This window comes from Cheilinus undulatus, linkage group 21 (assembly GCF_018320785.1).
Source record: "Cheilinus undulatus linkage group 21, ASM1832078v1, whole genome shotgun sequence".
NCBI lineage: Eukaryota > Metazoa > Chordata > Actinopteri > Labriformes > Labridae > Cheilinus > Cheilinus undulatus.
This window is the reverse complement of record NC_054885.1, coordinates 15,101,350-15,129,040: the sequence shown is the minus strand read 5'-3', so window position 1 is coordinate 15,129,040 and position 27,691 is coordinate 15,101,350. Positions and strand designations below refer to the sequence as shown.

The following is a 27,691-nucleotide window of genomic DNA, read 5'->3' as shown; positions in this document are numbered from 1 at the left end:
CTTTTGTTGGTGAAGTTTTAATGGAATTCTCTGATTGTGTTTTGTATTCTGTCTGTACATAGAGATGTAGTTTGTGATTTAGTGGACTTTCCCCACCAAACGTTACTCTCGTCTTGCACATATGACCGTACATTATCACCAGACAAGATGCTGATAATCCCAGGTAAACTGAGGCTTTGTTCGTAAACATCCCACACGCCTGCATATGAAACATTTTGGGAGGAGGTTTAGATGATTAGTAAAACGGACGCATTTCTTTGTCACAGATGAGGATGCTGACGGACAAAGCTTAAGCCTTGCTGGAAATCACAAAACTTCTTTCCTTTGTCATATCACCCTTGTCTGTGGTTGGTGTTTTGTGATTTCTCCCCAGCCGTGTGTAAGTGTGTTTATATAACTGGATAGGTTTCACAAATGGATGCTATCCCATCACTCTTCAACATTCACCCTTATTTCTCCCTTCCCAGTCCAAGGTTCCCTTTTTGAATCAATGCCTTCCTGTTCTCGTCTTACTAGCTAAATGCATCTTAGCATCTGGACCTATTTCTAGTAATGAATTAATAGTTAGTGTCTGAGGGAGCATTTGTCACAGTGTTGGTACTCTTGTGCTCCTGCATGCTGCATGCTAAACCCAGTGCAGAGCACCCCCTACTGGGTAAAGTGTGACAGTGACGACTGGAGGAAGTGAAAGAGGGAGAAAGAAAAATATTTTTTGCCTGTGAAATCAAGGAAGCCTTTATTCAAAGTTTTGTAATACATTGCCTCAGCCTGCTGTGCAGCTACTGCACTCCAGCGACTTTAACCTTGTTTAATTCTAACACCTAAGAGAAATTTACCCAGTGAAACAAGATTTCCACTTCTATTTTTCATTCTGTACAAAGAATGAGTTTAAAGCCATTCAAATATCTAGTTTTGTCTGATTACCACTAAGACTTGACTGACACTTGAATGACACAAACCAGTTTTGTGACTGAAGGATTACTGTGAATTTAAGAATGCTGTGCAGAAAAGAAACTGATAGATATTTGGTTGTTTTTAAAGGAGAAGCCTTAGAGATAATAGCTGACCTTATTTCTTTTCAAACAAGATCTTTGAGTCCACAGATCTTGACTGAGAAATGTCCTGTTAACGCCTTTTCAAAAACACAGGCTTATTGTAGAACCCCACTCTTTAATGTAGGATTACTTCACCCAGCCAGCAGGCACTTTCTCAATCTTACCACTGTTTTATCCACATGTACATTCAATAATTTTACTTGTGTGACTATGTATATATTTTAATTTTTCTTTTAAAAATTTCAAATGGTCCTCTGGATCCCTGAGAATGCTTTAAAATCAAGATATTGTATCTAGAAATGCTGTCTTTGTCATTCTCTGTTAGCAGTTCGCCAAGGTACAACTGCAGAATCTGTGAATTGCAACGTCTCCATGTAACAGAGCAGACAAGGTACACTTTACACTGGTGCCAAGAGGCTCAGGTGAATGATTGCAGTGTAACGTTTTCAATGTTAAACCTGTGAGTCATTTCATTTGTGTGCTATACTTGATGTGGACTTACGTTTCAATGCTGTTGTTATCGAGACATTTTAAATGTATGCATCTTTGAAATTTTTATTTGTATTAAAGACTTGACCTGTGGATGAGGTGGCCTTACAACAAAAGGACGCTTGAACTGTGTTTGCAGTCTGCCCCCTCTGTTCATCCTTTTGTCTGTTGCTTAGCTGTGGTATCATTTTAAAAAACGTAAGCACCCCCTTTCTACGCCAATATACACATTCATTTTGTGCATTTTCTCCCTTTTTTTTTTTTTTTTTTTTTTTTTTTTTTACATGCTTTTGGAGAAAAAATAAATTCTGGTGTTGATTTAATAGACTGATTTAAGAGTGTTTATTGATGCAAATAACTATGTAAGAGACAAACTTCTAACTCTTTTTCAAGGATTATCTGTCAGTTTGATAACGATTTTCTTTAGATTCAGATTCAGACAGCTTTTTGGCCCAAAAGAGCAATTCATTTGCTGTTCAACCATGCTCAGAATAATCAATATTCAACTGAAACATGTCAACACTGACATAACAAATGGAGGTCGGTGAAAGATCACAAGAAATGCGATACTTCCATAAAAAATAACAGCTATCAGTAAGATACTTTACAACTAGAGGAAGATTGTTGAATTAAAATGATGAGATCAGTTTATATGTACACACATATAGTGCCTGTGAGACGTATCTAACCCCCTGGATGTTTTACACTTTTAGTTGATTTCAGAAATCAAATATGGTTGATCAAATCTCGCTTTTTGACAAAAATAACCAAAAACTCTTTAATGTTAAAGTAAAACAGATTCTTACAAAGCCTGTCAAATAAACAAATACTAGCATGGTAAAATGAGTTACTTATAAATATTCACCCCTTTTAGTGACTGACCTAATTCAACAGAGGTCAAGTCAAGAGTGCTAGTAGTCTCAAAATGACTGAAATGGGGATCATCTCTGCAGTGAATGTGTCTCAAGTGATTTAGTATAGAGACACCTGTATCTGGAAGGTCCATTCACTGGTTAATCAGTATTCCTGGCTACCATTACACATCAAGCAACTCAGAAAATGTTATTGAAAGTATAAGTCGGGATGGATACAAAAAAAATCAAAAGCACTTATCATTCCCTGGAGTTTACTTCAATTCATCATCAAGAAATGGAAGGAATGTGGCACATGTGTAAATCTGCCTAGATCAAGCCATCCTCTCAAACTGAAGGAAGAGGGAGAGGCCAACGAGACACCTATGACTACTCTGAAGGAGTTACAAGCTTCAGCAGCTGAGATGCGAGAGACTCTGCAAACAACAGCTGATGCCTGGGTTCTTCACCAGTCAAAGCTTTATGGGAGAGTGGCAAAGAGAAAGACATTGTCGAAGAAAACTTGAATTAAATCTCCTCTAGAGTTTACCAAAAGGCATGTGGGAGACTCTGTGGTCAAGTGGAAGAAAGTTCCTTGGTCTGATGAGACCAAAATGGTGCTTTTTGGCCTTTAGACAAGACTCTTTGTTTGGCAGATACCAAACACTGTACAGTATATCACCCCAAACACACCATCCCACTGTGAGGCCTGGTGGTGGCAGCATCATGCTGTGGGGATGCTTCTCAGCAGCCAGCCCTGAAAGGCTTGTAAGGTCAATCTTATTCAGCTGGCAAAAGAACTATGCTTGGGAGATTCATTTTTCCAGCAAGACTATGGCCCAAAGCATACAGCGAAAGCTGCACAGAAATAGTTTAAACACAGTAAGGTAAATGTTCTGGAGGAGACGAGTCCAAGCCCAGACCTCAATCCAATCAAGAATTTATAGCTGGACATAAAAGGGCTGTTAACACCCAGTCCCTAGGCATCATATATATGAAATATTTTATGGTTTTAGCAACTTAAATATAAGTTGTGCTGCTTTTTTGTTTTTGATTTTTTCCAATTTTAATGTCTATGACTGTATCAATTTTGACTTTTATGGATTAAAAAGCAATGTAAAACTTTTGTTTTCTGCATATTTTTGACCATATTTCTTGCTGCGTTTATTCATTTATTGTATTTCTAAAATACAGGTGGTAAATTCTGGGGGGAAACAGCCCATTAGTGCGAAAAATAATCATCTTACACCAAAAGCCAAAAAGGTGCAAGGCTTATGACAAATATTAACAAAGAGCAATGCAATTGTATGCAATTATATACGGGCATTCATATAATAGCCACAATAAATAAGTTTGGTTAAATACTCCTACTGAAATAACATTTTAGTTTATGATTTTTTTTTCCGGTGAAAGATTGTTTAAAACTAGCTTAAGGTTGTGTTTGTACGCAGTAATAGATGACAATGAGCATAAAAAAACGATTTTCTTGTTGCATTGAAGGCATCATTAGCTATACTACGTCACAGCCGTCCCGCCCCTCTTATAATTTTGCGCACGCTCCCGTGGAAAGACTTCGACCAAGTAACAGCGCGTTCCCGCGGCTGCTCGGAGCTAATGTAAATAGTTTAGTCAGAAATTCCCCTGGAATAAATGTATATTGTTGCATACGAGTGGATGACGGAAAATCTGGTTTTGGTAAACCATGGATCCGGTCTTGGACTACAGTTTTCATGACTTGTTGGAAGCATAAAGCGGGTTCCGGTGGCGATATTTTTTTCTGTCAGGAAGTTTGACGTTTTCGGCTGAAGATTATTTCTTTCTTTGTTTTGGTTGAAGGAAGTTTTATTGGACAACCTTTTGCCACAGAAAGCACACGAAAGCTTTGTGTCTCTTTTCATTTTTCATTATTAAGTCTGTTAATATTTTAAATGAATCCTCCTTGTTAAACTGATTGAGTCCGAAGTTACGTGAAGTGTAAACATCTAAGTTAATGTTTGGTTTTGCTGCACAGTTTTACGCAAATGTTTAGTTTTGAGGCCACGTGTTTCATAAAAGTAGGGAAATAGTTGCATATTTTTGGTTAAAGTCCGCGTGTTTGGGTCACTTTGTTGCAAGCTTGAAGCCCATTATATCGAGCATTGAATCAAATTCCCTTCTGCTGTTGTCACAGGCCACAAATGGGCCTTTTTGTTTAATGTTCAGTTTGCAATGCGGTGCAAGTGTATGCACGTCAGTCTTAAAAGTAAAGATTTTTCTGGCCTAGAGTTTTTCGTACTCCAACCTGGCAAGTCAGAGAAGGAAAATCTGCAAACTTAGCAGGAAGAGAGACCATCAAATCACGGAAATCGTACGGTCTTTTCCTCTGGCGAACAGATACTCACAAATGGATTTCATACAGGCCATACGCTTATTGTTACACCTTATTGGATAGTTGTTCTTATGTAATAAGACTAATGGATACACCACCGTTTCTACAGACTGAAAGTGGTTGAAGTCGAGTTTTTTTCCTCTTAAAATGTTTTGGAAATTTAAGTTTTCCAAAGATTGGAGGCTGCAGCTGAGCAGAAGTTTTGCTGGAGCGCGAGCAGTGTGATGCACTCCTTTCCATCGGACCATTTTCTCTGTCAACACAAAGCTGTTTGATGTGACCACTGGTGTTTTTACTACCTGGAAAGTACCTGTTTGTGCGCGTGCTTCAATTTTCCGTTGTAGAAGACAACCCCCTGTTACCTGGGGGGGTCAGCCTCGCTATGGCGCCCCCTCCCTCACATACCCTCTCCCTGGTGTGTCGGTCTGACTAATGCCATCGATGGACGTGAAGGAAACCTGGAAATACTGCGTCATCCCTACCGCGAGACACCGGTGACCGGAGTCAGCCGCACGCGGGAGAAGCCCAGACTTGCCCTGATTAAGGTCGTCAAGGTAACAGGTAAGGATTGGCGGGAGGTGCACGTGACAGCAATGATAGGTATATGGCAAGTGAATTAAGCTGCTTTCAGGGAATCTGGGAAACTATGTTACCACCTAGTCACTGCCATAAAATACAATAATAAAGCTCTATCTGTTGTTATTTGAACATATGTACCAAAATACCACACGTATCTAGAGAGTGTTTAACTTTAAACAGTTACACAAAACTCAGTGTTTTTGTCTAGACGAGTTCAGTTTGTCGTTGTGTTGGTTTTATACTGGTCAGATTTTTACAGGTTATGAACCCAAAGAAGAACCCCTGGAGAGTTTTTAAGAAATTAATCAAAATGTAGAAACTATTTTTGCGTTTGACTTCTACCTCCCATGAAAAAGGATAACTTAGACATGATGCACTTGAAAAGTCTGTAAATCACATTTCTTATTAAAAACAAAACATTAAAGGTTAGTACAAGGAGTTTTATAAAACAGACAGAAATTGATACTGAAGTTTTTATATGGAAGCTTCAGTATGCCCCCCTATGGCTATCAGTATAAACTTATATCATTGACAATACGTATTCACACACTGAGGTAGGCTGTAGACCATGATTGGCCATCACAACTAATCCTATTGACACACATCGATATGCATTTACACAGTGGTGGGCAAGGCTATAGGCCATGTAGAGTGGCTGTCAGTATAAACATATCCCATTGGCACGCATCAGTACACAATAGCACACTGATGGGGAAAGCTATAACCTAGGCTATGTAGAGTGGCCATCAATATCAAAATATCCCATTAATACACATACTTACACATTCATACACTGATAGGGAAGGCTATAGGCTATGTAGAGTGGTCAACAATATCAACTAATCCTGTTCATATGCATCAGTACACTCTCACACACTGACAGGGAAGGCTACAGGCTATGTAGAGTGGCTGTCGTTATCAGCTTATACCATTAATACACATACTTACACGTTTACGCACTGATAGGGAAGGCTGTACACTATGTAGAGAGGCCATGAGTGTCAACTAATTAGATTGATATGCATCCATACATATTCACACACTGATGGGGAAGGCTAGACCAGGGGTGTCCAAACTGTGGCCCGGGGGCCAAATGCGGCTCGCAGCCCACTGTTGATTGGCCCGCAGCAAATTTTGAACATAAAGTGAAATTAGAACATGAAGCTTTTGCTTGACTGTATTGTACTTCTTAGTTTCAGCACAAGGCAGTGCTACCATGCTAATTCCGTAAACAAACATTTTGACAAGAATAATTTATTGATGTTTTATCAATCTGTGACTACACAAAAGCGGCACTGTAAATGGTAAACATATTGGCAACCAAAATAATAATGTTATCTTGATTTTTAATGCCCTAAGTAATTACCCCACTGAATTGCGGCACCAGTGGTGTTCCAGGTGCGTTGCTAGGGCCAACTAGGGCCCCCTGAAATCTGACTGGCCTCCCCAAAATCTTTAAATTGATTGGCTATTTGCCTTGCCAATCACTAACTAACCACATGAGCACACTCAATCACTAAGAATAATCTACATTAGACTGGTTTATAACTTTAATGTCCTCAAGGTGCGGTATATGAAAGTGGTCCCACCATTATATATTTTTAAATGTGGCCCTCAGTGGAAAAAGTATGGACACCCCTGCTATAGGCCATCCAGATTGGCCATCTGTATCAACTAATCCCATTGACATACGTCGATGCACATTTACACACTGATGGGGAAAGCTATAGGTTATTGAGAATTGCAGTCAATATCAACTTTTGCCATTTATAACACAACCATACAAATTCAAACACTGATGGGGGAGGCTGCAGGTTAATAAGAGATGCTATCAATATCAACTTAACCCATTAGTACCTGATGTAAAATGCAATAGTCATGGAGTGAAAAATTTTTAATTATCCAGTTTGAAAAGTTTTAAACTGCTGTGATCTGTAAATGCTTTAGAGAAACCCTTTGTTTGTATTGTTTACATGGAGAATAAGCACATTTATCAGAGCAGCTTTACCATGAGATTGTACCAAAGCTTCCCCTTTGATATTGCCCTTTAAATATACTTTAGGTACTTATTCAACACCACAAAGAGTATTTGAAACTTAAGCTAAGGCTAAGTTAAACTTAAGCTTGTATCTTGTTGAGATTGCAATATTTAAATTTGGTTGTTCCCCTGAACCTGAAACACATGTGCACCTGAAACAGGAGAGACATCAGGTTTAAGGGAATTTTGCTGAGGAGCTCTGAATCCACATGCATCTCTGGCCAGAGACAGAGTCAGAACTGTGGCTGGGAAAAACAGCCTCAGACTAAACACCTCTTGAAGCAGACAGAGAAGAAAAGGGGGGGAGTGAAATCCATGTAAATCCTGCTAGTCCTGGAAATGTGATACAATGAAAATAAAGTGGGCACAGCTGACTGGACTGGTACAGCATAGCCTCTTTCTTCATTGAATTCTGCCTGGGAGGCCATTAAAACTAGGAGAGATGGAGGGGGGGGATTCAACAACGATGGACAGAGGTGCTTTTTTGTTGTTTTTGTGTACTGCACCCCCCCCCCCGAGATGCATGTTTTGAGCATTTCTCTGCAGCACCATTACATTTTTTTTTGCAGATCTTTTTGAGGGTAAAGAGGGGACAGTGGCTTCAGCGTCCTGAAGTGACCGAACTTCCATACTCCTAATGGGGAAACGGCACACCTCATTAACTCCACGTTATTTAAATACGATAAAAAGTAGAAGTTACAAGGGTTCAAGGATAAAAGTCCTTGGCACCTCATCCATTGGTGGGTGAACACGAGAGCGGCAGAAGCTTGAAAGCAGCATGGCAACGCTCCACCGACCACAGACGGACATGCCTGGGATTCCTGTGGGTGATTATTACCCAGAAATCCACAGAGTCAATGAGTTGCCTCAGGTGCCAATGCTGCCCATTTTATACACAGAAATAGTTTCCCCGCATCCGCATTTTCTTCTCAGACGACTCTCTGACTGTTTCAGTCTGCCCTAAGGGAGACAGTTATAACCTCTCCTGTGTGCTCCATCCTCCAACACTGCTCATCCTGCTCTGTGGTATTTCTTCCTCCTGTTTTTGCCAATGGGCTGATAGTTCTCGTGGCTAACCTGACCACTACAGGCATGCAATGATACTGTTGAAAATTCACAAAATGCTAAAAAATGCAAAAGAACACACAAAATGAAAGACTAAAAATTACCTATAACTATTTTTTGTTGATCTGCTGTTCTTCATGTTTTACACTGTGTACTTATGTCTGCAGCATGTTGCTTTTGAACCTGGATCAGATAAACTCTTTTCCCAACACATAAATTGGCACCAGTTTAGGGTGGCAGATAGCCAGAATTAGCTTCATTTGACTGCATCAAAATGATGAGAGAGCAAAGCAATATCTTGAGGTCTCAATCAAAATGCTGCTGAGTGAGAATGTGTTGCTTGCTCAAGATAAATTATGACATTTGCAATGTGTTTATTGCTAATTGCAAAAGTAGTAACATTATGGATAGTTGTGCAGTAATACCAAGGACGGAAGGAATACACTATATTCCTGGTGAAAAAAAATGCTCAGTATACCATGGACTCTGTTTTAGGGCTGAACAGTATTAGGAAAAAACTGTCTTCTTCCTCTCCCTTCTTTGAAATACACTGTGCAGAACTTTTAGGCATGTTTTGAGGCTGAATTAAGTCATAGAAGGAGGAGGATTGACACAACCCCAGTTGTGTTCTAGATGTCCTTGCATATTACCAGGGGCCTGGGAAAATAATCTGTTGAAAATATAAAGTCCACACCTTAAGAGAGGAGTAAGGGGTGGATGTATCCATAAGCCCAGTTTAGGGTACCGTCCAGCCGATACAAGTAGACAAAAGAAATGCTGTCGAGCTTGACCTTGGCTGATAAGTGACGCACAGTTGTATCAGCTTGACTCTTACCACTCTCTCCCCCTCTTCAGTCCTGGCATGTTGGACACCACAGTGAACCCTTAGCGCCCTACATGAATACACAGCCCTACACAAACTTGTGAATACTCATGTTTATATTGTGATTAAATTGAGATGTATTATGCAGCCCAATTTTTCTTTAATTTCTTCATGACTCAGAAGACTGGGGTCTGGCTGCCGACTGCAGCACTCTCTGACGCTCCCTCTTGCAGACCACTACTGTGAGAGGCAACCACTGTCACGACAGAAAGGACGTAATTTGCCAATACATCGTATTTTCATTTTTTTGATCGAACTTTGTTCATAAACAAAGCCTGGCAGACACATTCATGATATAACCACAACGCAAACATTACAAACTAAGCAACATTTCATGAATAAAACAGGAAACAAAGCAACACTAGCTACGTAGTTAATGTTACTACATAATCAAATGGAACTTTGTTCACTATAGCAAACTAGCTAATGCTTACAGATCTATGTTAGCTATGCAGGTAAGAAGTTGCATAGCTAACATAGCTTTGTGAGCTTTAGCAAACGTAGCATAAGTGAACACCACTAGCTTTAGCTACATAGCTTTAACTATGTAGATATTTTACTGGAATAAAATATGGATTTGAGATTTGCAAAAGTTTAAAACGTGAACAATCTTCAGCTTCATTTCACGGCATAGCTTGCATAGCTAATGTGGTTTCATTAGCTCCATTAGCTTAAACGTTAGCTACGTAACTCACATTAGAATGTTATCACGGAGGAGGAGGAGGAAGGTTGTTTCCTGTAAACACATTGTTTAGCTGACTTTGTTAAATGTTTTAGAATGAGGTTTTGCAGGCCAGGTTTTAACTTTTAACTTCTGGTAATATAATCTTTGCCTTAATCCTTACCCTAACTCTAAGCAGAAGTTTAATCTAAATTTTATTTTTAAAGCTTTGGCGTGTATTTCCTTTCTGAAGGATACTGGAAGAGGAAGCGTCTGACAGCTGAGTCCTCCAGCCAAACTGTCTTGGTCAATTTTAAGATGATTTTACAGAAAACTTTATGCAGATATTACTGTGAAAATCTGTTCAGATTGTCTTGAAATGCTTTGATAATGTAGTAATGTTTGATATTTTCCATGCATTGTTATGTCACATATCCCTGGCGGTGGCCCTAATTTCTTTTAGATGATTTTACTGTAAATTGTTTAAAAATTAAAGGAAAAATCTTCCTTAATTGCATAGTAACTGTTTGAAAATGTTGTCATGTTTAATAACATATAGCTGAAAAGAAACTGCATGGATTTTTAATTCAAATGTACCTTGCTGTGGCTTTGTATATTCTTGCTTTATTTCACTTTATGAGAAAATGTATGTGTTCAGCAGAGTTTCATGATAGTGTTTATGCTTTGACCTATTCTATTTTGCTGCACATCATAATCCTTCAGTCTTCCTCTTCTTCTTATTTTATCCTGCTCTCAACTCTTTCTTTAGCCACAACCAATCACGTTACTGTTATTCTTGTCATAAGCAGCATTATGATGAGTCATGAAGTAGTGACATAGTGAGTCAGACTGATCAAAATGGTGAATGTAGACTGTCATATTTTTGTTTAAATATCAATTCTTGGCACCAGTGATTTGATAATTGTAGCACAAAGTCTTTTTTCTTCCCCCTTTGTTGAACTGGTTTGAATTCTGTGGTTCACTGGTGCAAATTGTAGGAAAACCCTCTCCATTGAAGGAAATGCCTCGGTTTATAACCTCTTTTTATAATGTTGTTGAAGCCTTTAGAAAGTCAGATAATACAGCCTTGTTTCCATCAACAAAAAAGTTTGGAAATAAAAAAAACGACAGAGGGGATTCTGCTGCTGGGCCAATTAAAGATTTAAAGCTGGTTAAAATTTAAAAGGGCAGAAAAATTCTCATTTAAAGCATTCCTCTCATACAAACTTTGCCAGACTGATCGCTGCCAGTGCAGCTTGAATTTCAGCCGTTTCCAATTGTCGTTCTTTCTCATGGGCAAAAGAGACAGCACACATTCTCACACATGCACAGCACACTTTCTCATTCACCCAGAACTCGAGTCAGAGAGTAGAGTGGGTCTGAGCTTTTGGAGAGGGTTAAGTTACATTTCTTACATGCCTGCAAGGAATTATGCAAGAAGAGGAGTCTGTGCTGATTGAAGATTAAGTTTTCTGTTGAATGGTGGATTGAAAATCTCAATTGTTAATTTGAATGCTGAGAAAATGAGCATAAAAGGAGCATTCACACATTCATTTGTGTTAAGTTTTGGTCCTATGGCCTCCTTTACCACTGAGGTGATGTTAGCTTATTTAGAGGGTAGTATGAAATAGTTAGTTTGCCAAGAGAAAGTTAAAAATGAATTTGATGACATTGTGCACTGTAAAGGGTAGGATATACAAAGTCTTTGCTATTTTACATTGAGGAACATTTTTTCTTGACAACTTCCAGAGGCAGTTTTGGCAGACTGATGAATCTCTGCCCATCTTTACTTCTGAGAGACTCTGCCCCTTGAGAATGCTCCTTTTATACCCAGCTATGTTTCTGACCGGTTGCCAATTAACATAAAAAGTTGCATAATGCTCCTCCAGCTTTTACTTTTCCAGCCTTTTGTTGTCCTGTCCCAATATTTTCAGATGTGTTGCTGCCATGAAATTCAAAATAAGCTACTGTTTATTTCATGGAGTGATAAAATGTCTCAGTTAACTTGTTTATGTTCAATTGTAAATGAAATATGGTTTATGAGATTTGCAAATCATTGCATTCTGTTTTTATTTTTATTTTACACAGCACCCCAACTTTTTTGAGATTGGGGTTGTATTTTCTTAAAGTAATTAGATAAAACAGTGTCATCCTGAACTTAAACTCCCTTTTTCTTGTGTCTAATTGATTTGTGTTTTTATCACTTCAGGCTACCGACTGGTTGGCACAGCAGACACAAGCTTCTGAGGAAAGATCTGGACACCACGTACACAAACACCGCCACAATGAGTAAGTCTTTCTGATGTTGCACATCCATTTAGAGCCTGATTTCCTCAAATCCCGAGATATAAGCAGACACTCACACTAAACAGCATCCCTGAGGCCAGAGGCCAGAGATTGTGTGAGCTTCTGCTCCAGACACTGCTGGGTGAAGGATTGGTTTTTGGCATTGTGGAGACAGGGGTCTGGTTCTCTTTGCTGCCCAGGGGCTGTATGATGTCTGTCCAAGCTACACAAGAAGAATATTTCTCTACGTGAGCTAGCTCAGCCAAAGCAACGCTTCCCCCCTACATCAAACATGGGAAAAGGCATATTGAAAACACTGTAATCTTTCTCTGGCTTTGATACCCTCTTGCAGGATAGTCTCTGTTTAAGACCTCTTACTAATTGTCTGCACACACCTTAGAGTACAATATTAATTGCATTTGAGCACACAGGCCAGTCATTCGTCAGTCCGCTCTCTAATTGTGAATTTCCCTAACCCATTACCCTCTTTAGATGAGAGGCAGGCTCTCCACTCCATAATGAAGGACTTGGTTGCTCTCCAAATGACGCGGCGCCAGCCTCTGTCATCATACGATAGTGGCAAACCCAAGACACCATCCCAGAGCAACAGACAGGTGCAGTATATAGCTGCTGAAAAGCATTTTATACTTCTAAAGACTTTAAAGTTTTGTGTAAAGTTCTCATAAGCCATGGAAAACACAAGTGAAAGAAATGTTTCTGGGGTTAAAATTTTTGTTATCATCCAGGCTTCACATCAGTCAGAATTCTTGTTTACAATAAAAAAGCTCCAGATTACACCGTGAGCTTGAGCTCAAACGTCTTTAACTCAAAATAAACACAAATCTATTGAAATTTTCTAAGAATTAAAAACACTTGAAGCAATCTTTGTTGCAGTGTCTTAAAAAATCAGTATGTTGGACTCCAAAAAGTTACAAGGTTTTACCCCAAAAATATCTGCAGGGATCTGGGTAGTGTAGTCTTTTTGCACGCCACTTAAAAAGCTGAAGTCCTCAAAACATTGTGGGTTCAACTCTGACCCTTGGCTCATTTCTTGCATGTCATTTCCCACTCTTTCCATAACTTTCTAGTCTATCCACTGCCCTGACTCTCAAAGAAATGCATGTACTAAAAGACTGGTAAAAAACAAAAAACATGAACATTATATAAAAAACATTTTAACAGAGGCCAGCATTGTCATATACATCAAGAAAAGACACAAGACAAGAAGTCAGAGAACTCTTGAACCATAAATTTCAGCCTTTTTCTTTTTTTTTTTCTCTTGTGTCATTGTAACGACCCTAAAGATACATTCAAATCCTTTACCAAACTGTTTCTAGTGAGCCTGGAACTTTGGTGACTTCCCAGGGTCACTGAAGATCCACACCAGTATATCTGATATCTAAAATCTCTGGATCCATTTTTAATACATTTTCAATTGTTTCTGCCACTAACGGCTAAGGCTTACCACCATTTTCTATCCCAGAATGCTTTGTGAGGGGCTGTGACAATTGTCATTGCATCATGTTTTGTCAAACTGCCCAACTCTGGTGGAGACAGCCTGAAAACTCATGACGAAGAGAAAGAGCGACAGAGAGCCTGTGATGTGGCCCCCTTGGGGCTTTTCCCATTACTCCTATTGGCTCTATTTGGTTTGACTTGGCATGGCAGCCCAGAACGGCAGGGGATTTGCATTTCCACCACACCCGAGCCACCCGTTTCTGGTGACGCGGCATTTTTGAGTGGATGACGTAAAATAGCAGCGCTACAGTATGCATTTTGTTCCACCAGAAGAAGAAACACTGTTTGGTTTGGCTGTCTTACGTCATGCCTGTCCATGCTGTTGTCCTGAGGTATTTCAAAGTCTATTGCAGCGGTTGCTACTTAAACACATCTGCAAGGTATCCCTGAATGATGACGAACCACTACGGTGCCACTGCAGCACGCTTGGAGGCGGGGCAGGGGCACTTTTGCCTTGCACGGCTAAACTGATGATAGAAAAGTAAATCAGCCCATCTTGGTTTGGATTGGGGTATCCAAAGTCATAGTAGAAAATCCTGCTTGTGTTACGGCAGACAGGAACTGCTTTGAACAATGGCACAAATAGAGCTGATAAAATGAGTCAACATTTTGAAGACTGTCACAGAATGAATATTTTTTCACTTTTTGGTCCAAGAGATGGAAGAACAAATTTATTGTTTACTGTGTGTCACACAAAAATCTTCTTTGTATTTATAGTCCTCTAACTCTTTTTAAATTCAAATGACATTACTGCAGCACACATGATCTTAAAGCCCGGGTTATCCAGAAAAAAGGATGTTTAGAGCTTGACTGTGCACCACAGGGTTTATGTTTTACAAGCTTTTTTATGACAGTATGTCTAGGTGAGACAAAATGGTTTAGATATCGCTTAGGGCTTGAAGGGTTCATCAGTTTTCTTTCTAGCTTTGTAAAAGACAAAAAAATAAATGAATTGATAAGAACGAAAAAGAAACTACTTAAGAGCAATATTAATAAAATCAAATCAAAGTAAACTGAATATCCCTTTGTAAGCCATCTTTAAAGGTGCACTGAATAGTTTCAGGAGAGTATTTAGGATTTGAGTTTTACTGGGGATGATATTATATGTTTTATATTTGTATCATATCTATATTAAGAATGGTTTACCTTCGTTATACTAGTCTGTAAACACTTTACCCATATAAACAACAAAGTCATTCAGTAAATAAGGTATAACAGGAACAGTTAAGATATAGGCAGCATTGTTTTGATAATAGGTAGGATTATGTATTTTATTAATTGGGCTTTATTCTGAAACTTTTCTTGGTTTTGGTTCCCAGGCAAAAATATTTCTCATCTGACTAAACACAGATTATAATTCTGATTAGCCAACAAGTCAAAAGTCAGATGAATACATTCTGTAAACCAACTTCACACTGCAACAGAAAAACAACTTCGCACTGTAACGAGAATGCAGGTAACGTAAGCAGTGCATGAATGTGTCTGTTAGCAGTGCCAGCACTGTAGGCAATCGTTCTTGCTTCAGTTACATGTGATTACTGTCTGCAGCCTCTTGACAACATAATCCCCATTTTATAGATCAAAATAGTGCTAAACTGTACAGTTCCCACGAGATGCTGTCGGTGTTGTGAGTTAGCAGATGTTATTATTAGAGTAAGGAGCATTGTGGCAGCAAGGCAGTAGTCATTATGAACAACTACAGTGGCTACTGCAGTGACAGCTGCGTTACAGTTTAGATGGAGCGTTTCTCTGGGATTGTGGGCCTGTTGAATATTTGACTGTTTGGAGTTGGGAGTTTGTAAGTCAGGTGGGCATTAAATCCAGACAAAATAATATTTTTTCCTCTTTTTTACAAGCCTGTCGACCATAAAATACACATTTGGACCACTGCTATCATTGAGAATTGCATAATTTGGTATCACCCATGCAGATATTCATGTTTCTTAGAGTATTTCCTCCAGCCCACACAGTTTGATGATTTAGCATAATGACTGCTGGATTCCCAGGATTGCCACCCACCTCTATTCTGCATCTGAAATATATTAAGTTGATTTATTTTCAACCTCTTCACTAAAAATATACTACAATACTCAAGTTAAAAAAGTAGCCCACAGCCCACCCACCCTTGCTTTTAGCACTGCTGCAGAATAGTGAAAGTAGACAAGTCATGTACAGTGCAGTGTTTGCTTAGAACCAGAGATTACCCCCCTGGGAAAGAGACTCTGTATCGTTTCAGTTACTTAGCTCGGACTTTTAATGAGTGCAGACAGATTTTTAAAAATAATGTAGCACTAAAGACTCTAAGTACTTTTTTCTGTTTTCTCCCAGGATGATGTCAGGATCAAGTTTGAGTTCTCAGGAGAAAGGAGGTGAGTTCCCCTCTGCCTTTTTTTAATTCACGTTAAGCTTGAAGTCATTTCAGGTACATACAGTCGCTAGAAAAAGTATGTGAACCCTTTGAGATTTCTTGGATTTCTGCATAAATTGGTCATCAAATGTGTTCCGATCTTCATCTAATTCACAACAATAGACAAACACAGCCTGCTTAAACTAATACTGCACAAAAAATGATATGTTTTCATGTTTTTATTGAACAAAATATGTAAACATTCACAGTGCAGGGTGGAAAAAGTATGAAAACCCCTAGGCTAATGACTGGTTGACCCTCCTTTGGCAGCAATAACCTCAACCAAACAATTCCCGTAGTTGCAGATCAGACCTGCACAATGGTCAGGAGGAATTTTGGACCATTCCTCGTTACAAGGTTGAGGTCAGGACTCTGACTGGGCCACTCCAGAAGGTGTATTTTCTTCTGTTGAAGCCATTCTGTTGTTGATTTACTTCTATGCTTTGGGTCGTTGTGCTGTTGCATCACCCATCCTCTGTTGAGCTTCAGTTGGTGAACAGATGGTCTTAAGTTTTCCTGTAAAATGTCTTGATAAAATTGGGGATTCATTTTTCCGTCAATGACAGCAATCCGTCCAGACCCTGAGGCAGCAAAGCAGCCCCAAACCATGATGGCCCCTCTACCATATTTCACAGTTGGGAGGAGGTTTTGATGTTGGTGTGCTGTGCCTTTTTTTCTCCACACATAGCATTGTGTGTTCCTTCCAAACAACTCAATTTTGGTTTCAGCTATGGACAGAATATTTTGCCAGTAGTGCTGTGGAACATCCAGGTGCTCTTTTGTAAACTTCAAACGTGCAGCATTGTGTTTTTTGGACAGCAGTGGCTTCCTCCGTGGTGTCCTCCCATGAACTCCATTCTTGTTTAATGTTTTACTTATTGTAGATTTGTCAACACAAATGTTGGCATGTGCCAGAGGTTTCTGTAAGTCTTTAGCTGACACTCTAGGATTCTTCTTCACCTCATTGAGCATTCTGCGCTGTGCTCTTGCAGTCATCTTTACAGGACGACCACGCCTAGGGAGAGTAGCAACAGTGCTGAACCTTCTCCATTTGTAGACAGTCTGTCTTACTGTGGACACATGAACATCAAGACTTTTAGAGATACTTTTGTAACCCTTTCCGGCTTTATGCAAGTCAGCAATTCTTGATCATAGGTCTTCTGAGAGCTCTTTTGTGCTAGGCATGGTTCACATCAGGCAATGCTTCTTGAGAACAGCAAATTCAACACTGGTGTGTGTTTTTAATAGGGCAGGGCAGCTTTAACCAACACATCCAATCTCATCACATTGATTGGACTGCAGGTTGGCTGACTCCTGGCTCCAATTAGCTCTTGGAGAAGTCATTAGCCTAGGGGTTCACATACTTTTTCCACCCTGCACTGTGAATGTTTAAATGGTTTGATCAATAAAAACATGAAAACATGTCATTTTTGCACGGTATTAGTTTAAGCAGACTGTGTTTGTCTATTGTTGTGACTTAGATGAAGATCAGAACACATTTGATGACCAATTTATGCAGAAATCCGAGAAATCTTAAAGGGTTCACATACTTTTTCTTGCAACTGTACATGTACATTTCCACAAATGAGAGCAAGTATGAACTTTCAAAGAGACACAAACACCCTCACTTAAGCATGCTGCTCTTGTCACATGCTCCTGCTCATGAGAAAGAACACATCTCGGAGTCAAACACAGCTCTTAATTCAGACTGGTATGTGAGATGGAGAAGTGAAGCGGGAAAGGACTGTGGTTAGTCTGCGGCTGCCAGCACAGACCACAAATATGTTAGGTGCACTTAGAGGAATCTGCACTCAAAAAGAGCAGCTTGTGTTGATTTTGCTTGCACGTGTGCATGTAACTCAAAAAGCAGTTTCCTCTGCAGACAGTACAAATCTATCATCATCTGTCTGTCCTTGTGATTTCTTACCTCTTCTGTATTTTTTCAACACCTAGGATCCTGATGTTCGGACGGCCCGTGCAGTTTGAGGAAATCCAGCAGAAGGTCAAGACTGTTTTTGGCCAGCAGCTAGACCTGAATTATATGAACAATGAGGTAAAGTGGAGATTCTTGTGCTCTATCATTGCCCATTTGCCACTCTTAATATCTTTTAAGTTGAAAGTCAGTCATGGAGAAGAGGTTTTATTTGCATGAACAATTGACTAAAAGTTCCAATCAACTAATTTTTACAGCTTTCACATGCATTGCTTGTTCCCTATTTTTCTGTGTAAATCTCCCACAATGCTTGTGTTTTATATTGTCTGACCATAACTCTTCTCTGAATCAGGAGCATTGTTTCCCACAAAATGGTGCTGCACCTGGGAACTGGAGGGGGTGTGGGAACCTTATTGCTTTAGTATATTGTATATATATACAATGTTTATATGTTTTCATGCTTTTTGACAATATTGAACATCATCAAATTTTATAAAGATGCTCAAACAATTATATATATATATATCTTGAAATGTTTCTCTTGTTATTCTGTTCTCACAACAGGTGGTCATGGCGGCTAAATGATGATGCATGTATTACAAAAATCATCCAAAACTAAGAGTTTGGGAGAGCAGAGGGCATCTGCTGAAAAATGCTACAATAACAGGAAAGGAAACTCCAGATTTAGCACTAGATATTGCACAATAATTGATGCATTTACAGGAGGGGCTGTCTTTCTCACTGCCTATAAAAAGTATTCGCCCCCTTTGATGTTTCACCCTTTTATAAACTTTATAAACCAATCTTGGTTGATATGGTTTGATATTGGCCGATGCCTATATTAATCTGAAGCATTGGTGCATCACTTGTTTAAAAGAAGAACAAAAATAATGTTATTGATCTTCATTTTTTCATATGAGGGTTTACAAAGTGCTTGGACATATCAAGAAAAGCACATATACACCCATGTACAGAAGGAAAGGCACTTAATAAATGAGGATTTTTTTGGAAATAAAGACAGTATATACATAATTAAAAAAGAAACTAATAAGAGCCCTAAAAGTAAATATAAATTATTAAAAAGATTAAAGCATTAATAAAGAAATAATAAAAGCAGCAAAAAAATGAGTTAAAACCAATACAAAGTAAAGGAAGTCAAAGCAATAAAAGATCGATATTAAATAATGAAAGCAATTAAAATGAATAAAACTAAACTATTAAAAAAAAACATTGATGCAGATATGACTGTAGCGATGATTTGGTGTCATCAATTTACAAGAACCTGACTTGCCCATAATATATATACATGTCACCTGGTACCAAAACCACAGAGTCCATCAAAATAAAAGCCTCAGTCATACCTTATAAAGAATTTCTTTGAACGTTATCATTTCACTTCTGCTGGTAACATCCAACCCCCTACAGATACAAACCTTTGATTCATCCACAGCTAATAAACTGGACTTATGATTTTTAATTCAACATCAAAAATCAAAACAATTACAACTGCAATATCAAACTCCTTCAATAATTAGAACAAAAAAAATAAATAAATAAATAAATAGGTACATTTTATATAATCAAACTATGTGAAATAATGTTCCAACAAGAACTAGAAAAGCACCCAGAGAGTGCAGACCTCCACCATTAGCCCTATCTTCCAATAGTGCAGAATCCTTTAATAATATTCCTGGATCCAGACGGTGATCCGGATCATTCAAAAAATCTAATATGCCCATTACTCCCTCCCCAGTGGGGTGGAGACACGGTGAGGCAAAGCCTTAGCTTCGCTACGTGTGGAAGCCATGGCAGAGGGTGTATATTCCTCTGTTCCTCCCAGCACTGAGTATTCTCGCTACAATTCACCGTCTTTCTCTCTTTTACATCCAGACTCATCTCCTTGACTGGGCGTCTTTCAAACTCTATAAACTCCAAAACTTTGAATAAGTTACTCATGTCTGCCATCTCCTGGTGTAAAGTTGTAACAGCGCAGACCTCCGCCATTTGCCCTATCTCCCAATAGTACAGAATCCCTTAAAAAAATTCCTGGACCCAGATGGCGATCCGGATCAGTTCTTCCTTATGCCATTTCTGACATTTCCTGAAAATTTCCTGAAAATCCATCCATGACTTTTTGAGTCATGTTGCTAACAAACTAACAAACAAATGAACAAACAAATGACCAAACAAACGAACAAACTCACCCGATCACATAACCTCCTTGGTGGAGGTAATAAAAGCAACAAACATAAGAAAACATAAAAAGCAATCAAAGGAAGTAAAAAATAAAGGGAAATGGAGGATTTTAGGGACATAAAGCAATTGGAAGAATAATAAAAGTAAGATAGGATTCCAAGTGAAAAAAAGATAAAAAGGTAATTAAAGATGATAAAATATAAAAATCTGAAAAAATAAATGGCAAATAATGACACAGATGTCTTAATGGTTTTTGTATGTGAATGTATATATACTTATGTTTTATTTTCTCAGTGCTCATGTGGCTTTACATAAGCTAGTTAATGCTTTTTTTTTCTTGTATTGCTGTAGCTGTCGATCCCTCTGCGAGATCAGGATGACCTTGACAAGGCCATTGACCTGCTCGACCGCAGCTCCAACATGAAGAGCATCAGGATCCTTCTGCTAACACAGGAACACAGTAATGTAAGACACAAACACGGGTGAACTACAGAGTTGCACCACATCATTTCCCCACAGAGACTTGTTGTGAAAAGATCCATTTCCTCATCAGGTTTACATCACACTTAGAGGTGTGTTGACATGAAGAGCTCGTTCAGTTAATGGTAGTGTTTAAAGATCCTGTTCTCCCCTTTTCTTCCCAACCACAGGCCTCCTCCCCCTCACACCCTGTGTCATGTAAGCAGGTGAGAATTAAGTCCTCCCAGTCGACAGGAGATGTTAGCACGGTATATCAATCCCCTGAGCCCAGGGGGCGCCACCTATCAACTGGTACGTTGAGGCTGTCTCTCACTTCATCTGCAACAAAATAGTTCAAAATCTGATTTAAAGTAGCATAACGAGAAGGAGACTGTTTTTTCTCTGAAGTCTCAGTATATTCAAAAATGTGCACTAATAAGCTGCCATGTCATTGTGCTATGTCACGTCTTTTCTAACCACCTGGACTTCCTAGTCTGTCACCTTCTCGCTCACTCGTTCTCTAACTCTTCCTTCTTTGGCTTCCCCTTTTAGCAATGGGTCCTCTTCCTTTTTCCTGTTCACCATCACTAGACCATGCCTGCTGGAAAGCAGCCAATCAGATTATTGAATGCTATTAGAGCAGTGGACCAGTGGCCTGGTTTGTTTTGGTTTTTTTTCCTGGAGGAGGAGTATGAAGTGGCTGCTAGAGGGCTGTAGAACTAAACTATAACAGCTCATATTATGCTAAATTCTGCTAAGAGGTTGCTGTTTTCAGTCAGAGTTTAAGCAGTGAGAGCTGACTCAGTTGTTGTCTTTATCATTACTCTCATTTGTTTTTGATTTCTCCATATCTGCTTTGTTGTACACCTTGGCACCATTGAAAATTAGGACTGTCCCTCACTTTGTTTTCTGAGGATATAATCAAATAAATGACAGATGACTCAACTTATTTTATGGTAAAATAGTACAGACTAGGCTGTGTGACCCTACCTTTACTTCAGAGACTTCTAAACTGTTTCTGAAGGATTTGAGGCAGTTCAGATGCTCATTTTTAAAGGTTAGTATATATGTGTATAATCAGCATACAGTGCCTATAAAAAGTATTCACCCCTTTTGATGTTTTAGCCTTTAATTGATTTTATAAATCAATCATGGTCAATATAATAAGGCTTTTTTGCTAAAAAAAATAATGTCAAGTCTTCCTGGCTACCATTACATGACAAAAGAACACTCCAAGCAACTAAGAGAAAATGTTATTGAAAAGTATAAGTCAGGGAATGGATAATAAAATCTCAAGGCACTAAACATCCCTAGTGTTCAATTAAATCCACCTTCAAGAAATGGAAGCATTATGGCACATATGTAAATCTGTCTAGATCAGGCCATCATCACAACATGAGTGGCCATGGAGACTAGTGAGAAAGGCCACCAAGACACCTATGACCACTCTGAAGGAGTTTCAAGCTTCAGCAGCTGAGATGGGTGAACCAACTTTAAGAAAACTCAGATTAAATCTCCTCTAGAGTTTGCCAAATGGCATGAGGGAGGCTCCATGGACAAGTCTGATGAGATCACACAAAAAAAAGCGCTATGTTTGGTGGACACCAAACACTGCACATCACCATAAACACTCCATCCCCACTTGGAAGCACGGCGGTGGCAGCATCATGCTGTGGGGATGCTTCTTGGCAGCCAACCTTGGATGGCTTGTAAAGTTAGAAGGTAAAATGAATATGACTTGTTATTTTTAAAAATCCTGGAGGGCAATCTTTTTCAGTCAGCAAGAGAACTACAGCTTAGGAGAAGATATATTTTCCAGCAAGACAATGACCTGAAGCATACAGCGAAAGCTACACAGAAATGGTTTGAAGACAGCAAGGTGAATGTTCTGGAGTGGCTGAGTCAAAGCCCAGACCTCAATCCACCAGAAAATATGTGGCTGGACTCGTAAAGGGCTGCTCACGCCTGATCCCTGTGTGATCTGACAGCTCTTGAGCAGTTTAGCAAAGAAGAATGGAGTAATATTTCATTGTCCAGATGTGAAAGCCTGATTGAGACCTTTTTACACAGACTCAGTGTTGTGATTGTAGCAGAAGGTAAATAAAAATGAAGGCTGTGAATATGTGGATATTTATGCAGTGTCTTATTCTACATTACATATTTTTTGTTAATTGACATCACTTTGTAGAAATCTGTTTTCACTTTTGACATTAAAGAGGTTTTTTGCTCATCTTTTATTGTCAAAAAAGCCAAATTATACTGACCATTATTGATTTATAATATTGATAAAAAAAAGTAAAGCATCCAAGGAGGTGAATACTTTATAGGCACTGTATGGGTGGGATAAGAAATTGTGTTGACTGATAACATTATCAGGGGGAGCGTGTATAAGTAGTATAGTGGGGGTCTAAGAATTGAGCCTCGGGGTGCTCCACAAGTGATGTCTGCTGTGGAAATACATCAAGCAGTTTTTCACATAGTATCCTGCCATCAACTGTAATCTGAATCATAGACATTGACCTCTTCCTACTGCCTATGAACTCCAGATAATTTTTGATGTTCTTCTTTTCATGTATCTAATGTTTCCTTTATACTCATAGCTGTTGTGTAATCTCAGGTTCTCAGAACACGGGCCGTAGTTCACCGCCTCCTGGCTATGTGCCTGAACGGCAGCAGAGGATTGCCCGCCAAGGTTCATATACCAGCATCAATAGTGAGGGGGAGTTCATCCCTGAGACCAGTGATCAGTGTGTAAGTTATTGGTCTGCTTTTAATGATGAAAATCCACCTTTAAAGTCAGATTTTATATGCTATGGCTCTGACAGAGAAATGAGATTTGACTTCATGAACATTTACTGAATCAGTACAAATTAATATAATATGAATTAAATTGACACTGTTAAGGTATCCAACCTGATACTTAAAGTTAAAGGGTGCTGTTTAAGGTTGGAGATGACTTCATAGTGTTAACCATTTACAGTTCTACTTTGCCAGCATAGCAGTTTTAGAAATATCAAACTATTTCTTCTTTCTCTAAAAATATTAAAACCTCAGTTTTGTTTTTTGAGGATTTTTCCAATCTGAAACTTGTTTACACAAAGAAAATGCTCATTCAAACCCTTAATTTTCCACTGTGTCGTGTACAGGTGCTGGATCCCTGGAGCAGTGCAGAAAACTCTGTCTCTGGAAGCTGTCAGTCTCTGGACAGCAACTCGGACAGGTGAGGTTGAGCTGCTCTCTATAACCAGGGACTTACTACTCATAGATATTTCACTATTATCCATTCCTTACTCTAAATGTAAGTCTGCATCCTAGGAATACATGTAATCTAAAGCCCTTTTACACCAAAGGAAGCCTTTCCACATGTCTCACCCTTCTTCCTTTCCCTGTTTTTTTTCACAGCCCCTCACTGAGGAAGTCTCGCATGCACAGAGCCAAGAGTTACCCCGATAATCGTCAGGAGTGCTCAGGTGAGAGAAGCTTCAAGATTTGCTCCTTTGAACCTTCAAAGGTATAATGTGTGATTTTCAGAGATGTTCAATAGATAAAACATTTTAGCACCAGTCTCTTAGACAAAATATTCTCTTTGGGCATACCTCCTTTGTCCCTCAGCTCTCCACCATCCCCTCCTGAGTGTTTTAATGTTACAGTTCAGGCTGACTGCAGCTGTTTGTGGTACTTAGAGAGCTCAAGAGTGTGGTTCTAGGAGTAAAATTGCCATTAATTTTCTCCATTGCCGATTTGGTTATCAGCACCGCATTTTGAAGCAATAAATACTCAAACTATGACATATTAGATTATCATTTAAAATGTAAACACTACAATAAAGATACATCTAAAAAATGTACATGCTGTTTTTGGTTTAAAAGCTTTTTAAGCTATCCTAAACAAGGAATAAAATGAATCCCAATGGATTTTGGGATATGTAGTTTTTTCATCTTTATAAAGAAACGTGTACACAGTCATGTACTGTTGCCCTTTTGCTTTCCTATTTTTCATTCAAAATGCCTGTAGAGTCTCAACCCATTTAAGCACTAACAAGTTAAAGACATCTATTTTTTCATGACAGCCTGGACTATCAGAATATGTGCGCTGCAAGGATTTCAGATGAATGTATCAAAAGTTGTATGGCTCAAAATACCAAGTAAATGAATAAAACAGAGATTGAATCCCATAAAACTTTATACAAATCACACCCAGATCAACAGTGAACAAACTTTTTCACATCTGCATTCAGTAACTACAAGCCTTGCCTATCAGGAGAAGTAACAGCTTTATAACAAACACACAACAGAAGCTATCGCTATCATTTATCTTCAAACAATTCACATTTTGTGCAGATTTGGTATTCCAGTGCGTAAAATGCACATGATTTCCATTTTAGGAGCGCAAGCATTATCTGTTAATCATTTGGGCCATAGAGGATAATTTTTTTACCTTTCAAACTTGCAGATAACTGTCTTGTCTCTTTTTGAACTTTGGCTGGCCCTGACTGCCAAGAAAACAATGGAAGAACAGACTGGAGTATTGTGATTGGCTGAAAGGCTTTACAGGAAATTGTTGTCTTTTACTTCTGGTGTCAAAACAGAAGACAGATAGTAAGACTGATATGTTTTTCATGGCATAAAAACATAATAAATAGTCAAATTATCATGGATTTAGCAATGTGCATTTCAGAGCTCTGAATAAACACCGTTCTTTGCACCTGGATTAAAAAGCTGAGCTTCCAATCACAAATTACTCCATAGAGATCTATCCTACAGTTCTTGACATATTGTAATAAGTGCATATGCGACTGCTTGAGATCATTGTCAGCGATCCAGCAAGGTTCTGAGCTCAGCCAAATGATCTTAGTCTCTATAAAGAGCTTAAATTCCCATCATCATGAGTGAGCCTGGAGAGACGATGGCTGTTGAAATGCAATCTAAATCGTAAAAAAAAAGAAAAAAAAAAAAAATCTGAAAAAAAAGAAAAAAAAAATGCTGAAATAAATTAAGAAAAAAAATGCCAAAAAAAAAAAAAAAAAAAAACGCATAAAGGAGATGAAAAAATTGTCAAAAAATCAAGGAAAAAAATCACAAAGAAAAATCAAGGTAAAAATGATGAAAAAAATTTAAAAAATAATAAAAAAAGGAGAAAAAATTGATGAAAAAATAACTTTAAGAAATGATGAAAATAATTGATGGAAAATTAAAACAAAAAAATATGCAAAAAATGATGGAAAGGACGGGAAAAAAAGATGGGAAAAATCAAAGAAAAAATTATTGAAAAATAATGGAAGAATCATGAAATATCACCCAAAAAAAATGTAAGAAAAAAATCAGAAAGAAAAATGAGGTTAAAAGTTTACTGCACCAAACCTGTACCAAACTACTCTCAACTATGTTGTGAAATGCACCAAAGTAATAGAGAGATTTCATAGGCAGACCTTTTTGAAATCTTCTTTTGACTTTGAATTTTGGATATTTTTTCTCCAGACAGGGAGAATCATGTGTATGACCGAGTAGCAGGGAAAGGAGGCACCTATCCCCGTAGGTACCATGTCTCCCTGCATCATAAGGACCACAGTGAAGGTACCCCAATCTCTGTCTTGCCTCGTTTATCAATCCTGTCTCTGTTTTCTTAAAAGACGCAGCCCTTTCCGTGCAGTCTTGCCCTCAGCTTTCTACCTTTCCATTTAGGCCGTCGAACGTTCCCAAGGATCCGTCGCCCGCAGGGGAACCTGTTCACTCTGGTTCCCTCTCGGCGGTCACTCAATGGTAGCGAGGAGAGTCTTGGCAGCTGGCAGCTTGTGGATGCGCAGGGAAGGCTCCGGCCTCAGGAACGATCTGTTGCACACAAGTGTAAGTGTTGCAGTCTTGATCAAAATGCCCACAGCATAATTTACTTTAATTCTAAGTATGAAAATAATTTAAAAAATAGTTAGATTGCACTTCAGGATTAGCTGTAGAGCGTTATGTAATTATACAAAAATTCAGTTTGATTTTTATGTAAACTGTTAGGTGAACAAATTAATTTAGACGTGTAATTTTGCAAAACTGACCAGTTGGGTGATGTTAAAAGAGCCCTCTGACTTTTTAAAAACAAGTTTGCCTTCTTAGTCTGAATCTGATTGGTAAAAATGTAACAAATTTAACTTTGTGCTTTGAAAACAGAGAAAGCTCTGTAAAGCCCAGAATACCACAAAGCCTGCAGGCTGGGGAAACCCAGCTGGCTGTGAGCAAAATAGCTGAAGTAAAGAAACAAAGATATGCTCTCTTTTTTATTATATGGAACAAAAACCCTTAAATTAACAGCTAAGTGTGTGTTTTTTCTTCAGCACCCAGCGCCCCGATGACGTGGCGGCGGGGGAAGCTCCTTGGCCAGGGAGCGTTCGGTCGGGTGTATTTGTGTTATGATGTGGATACTGGGAGGGAGCTGGCTGCCAAACAAGTCCAGTTTGATCCTGAGAGTCCAGACACCAGCAAGGTTAGAAACTTAGCCTCATGTCTGCAAAGGAGCAGACCGCTTGCTGCTAATTTGTTAGGGCTGTTAATTTAAATTGGTTGTTAATATGGTTACAGTGCACGCTTTAAATTGCTGTAAACTGTGGTGGAAAACCATAACATTCGATGGGTTAATCACATGTTCATGCAGGAATTAAGAGGATCAAATACAAACATCTTGTTTTCTTACCTGTTGGAGGGTGATCTGTTTGTTTATTTGACTCATGTTTTAATGTAATCTTGATACAGTAAATGATGAACAGTTTTTGCATGGTATTTTATTTTGAAATTGACCAGATGGCCTTTGCATTCTAATTGTTATAATTGGCATCAAGCTGAAACATGCTGGAAGCGGGCTCAACTGAAAACTGAGAGGACTTAAAGAAAGTAAGAGATCATGGAGAAATGTTTCCATGAA

The 27,691-nt window shown here is 38.8% G+C and overlaps 1 protein-coding gene across 1 annotated transcript in view; it reads left to right on the top strand.

Annotated features, from left to right (window-relative positions):
- Positions 1-3,972: 3,972 nt before the first annotated feature.
- Positions 3,973-27,691, top strand: part of map3k3 (mitogen-activated protein kinase kinase kinase 3) — a 32,834-nt gene continuing 9,115 nt past the window's right edge. Inside the window, exons 1-13 of the mRNA XM_041817407.1 lie at positions 3,973-5,324; positions 12,199-12,278; positions 12,768-12,889; positions 16,122-16,162; positions 18,154-18,253; positions 20,681-20,794; positions 20,980-21,100; positions 23,406-23,539; positions 23,935-24,008; positions 24,191-24,258; positions 26,266-26,361; positions 26,470-26,631; positions 27,108-27,256. Coding sequence (XP_041673341.1) covers positions 12,275-12,278; positions 12,768-12,889; positions 16,122-16,162; positions 18,154-18,253; positions 20,681-20,794; positions 20,980-21,100; positions 23,406-23,539; positions 23,935-24,008; positions 24,191-24,258; positions 26,266-26,361; positions 26,470-26,631; positions 27,108-27,256 — 1,185 coding nt within the window. The 5' untranslated portion in view covers positions 3,973-5,324; positions 12,199-12,274. The remainder of the gene's footprint in view (positions 5,325-12,198; positions 12,279-12,767; positions 12,890-16,121; positions 16,163-18,153; positions 18,254-20,680; positions 20,795-20,979; positions 21,101-23,405; positions 23,540-23,934; positions 24,009-24,190; positions 24,259-26,265; positions 26,362-26,469; positions 26,632-27,107; positions 27,257-27,691) is intronic.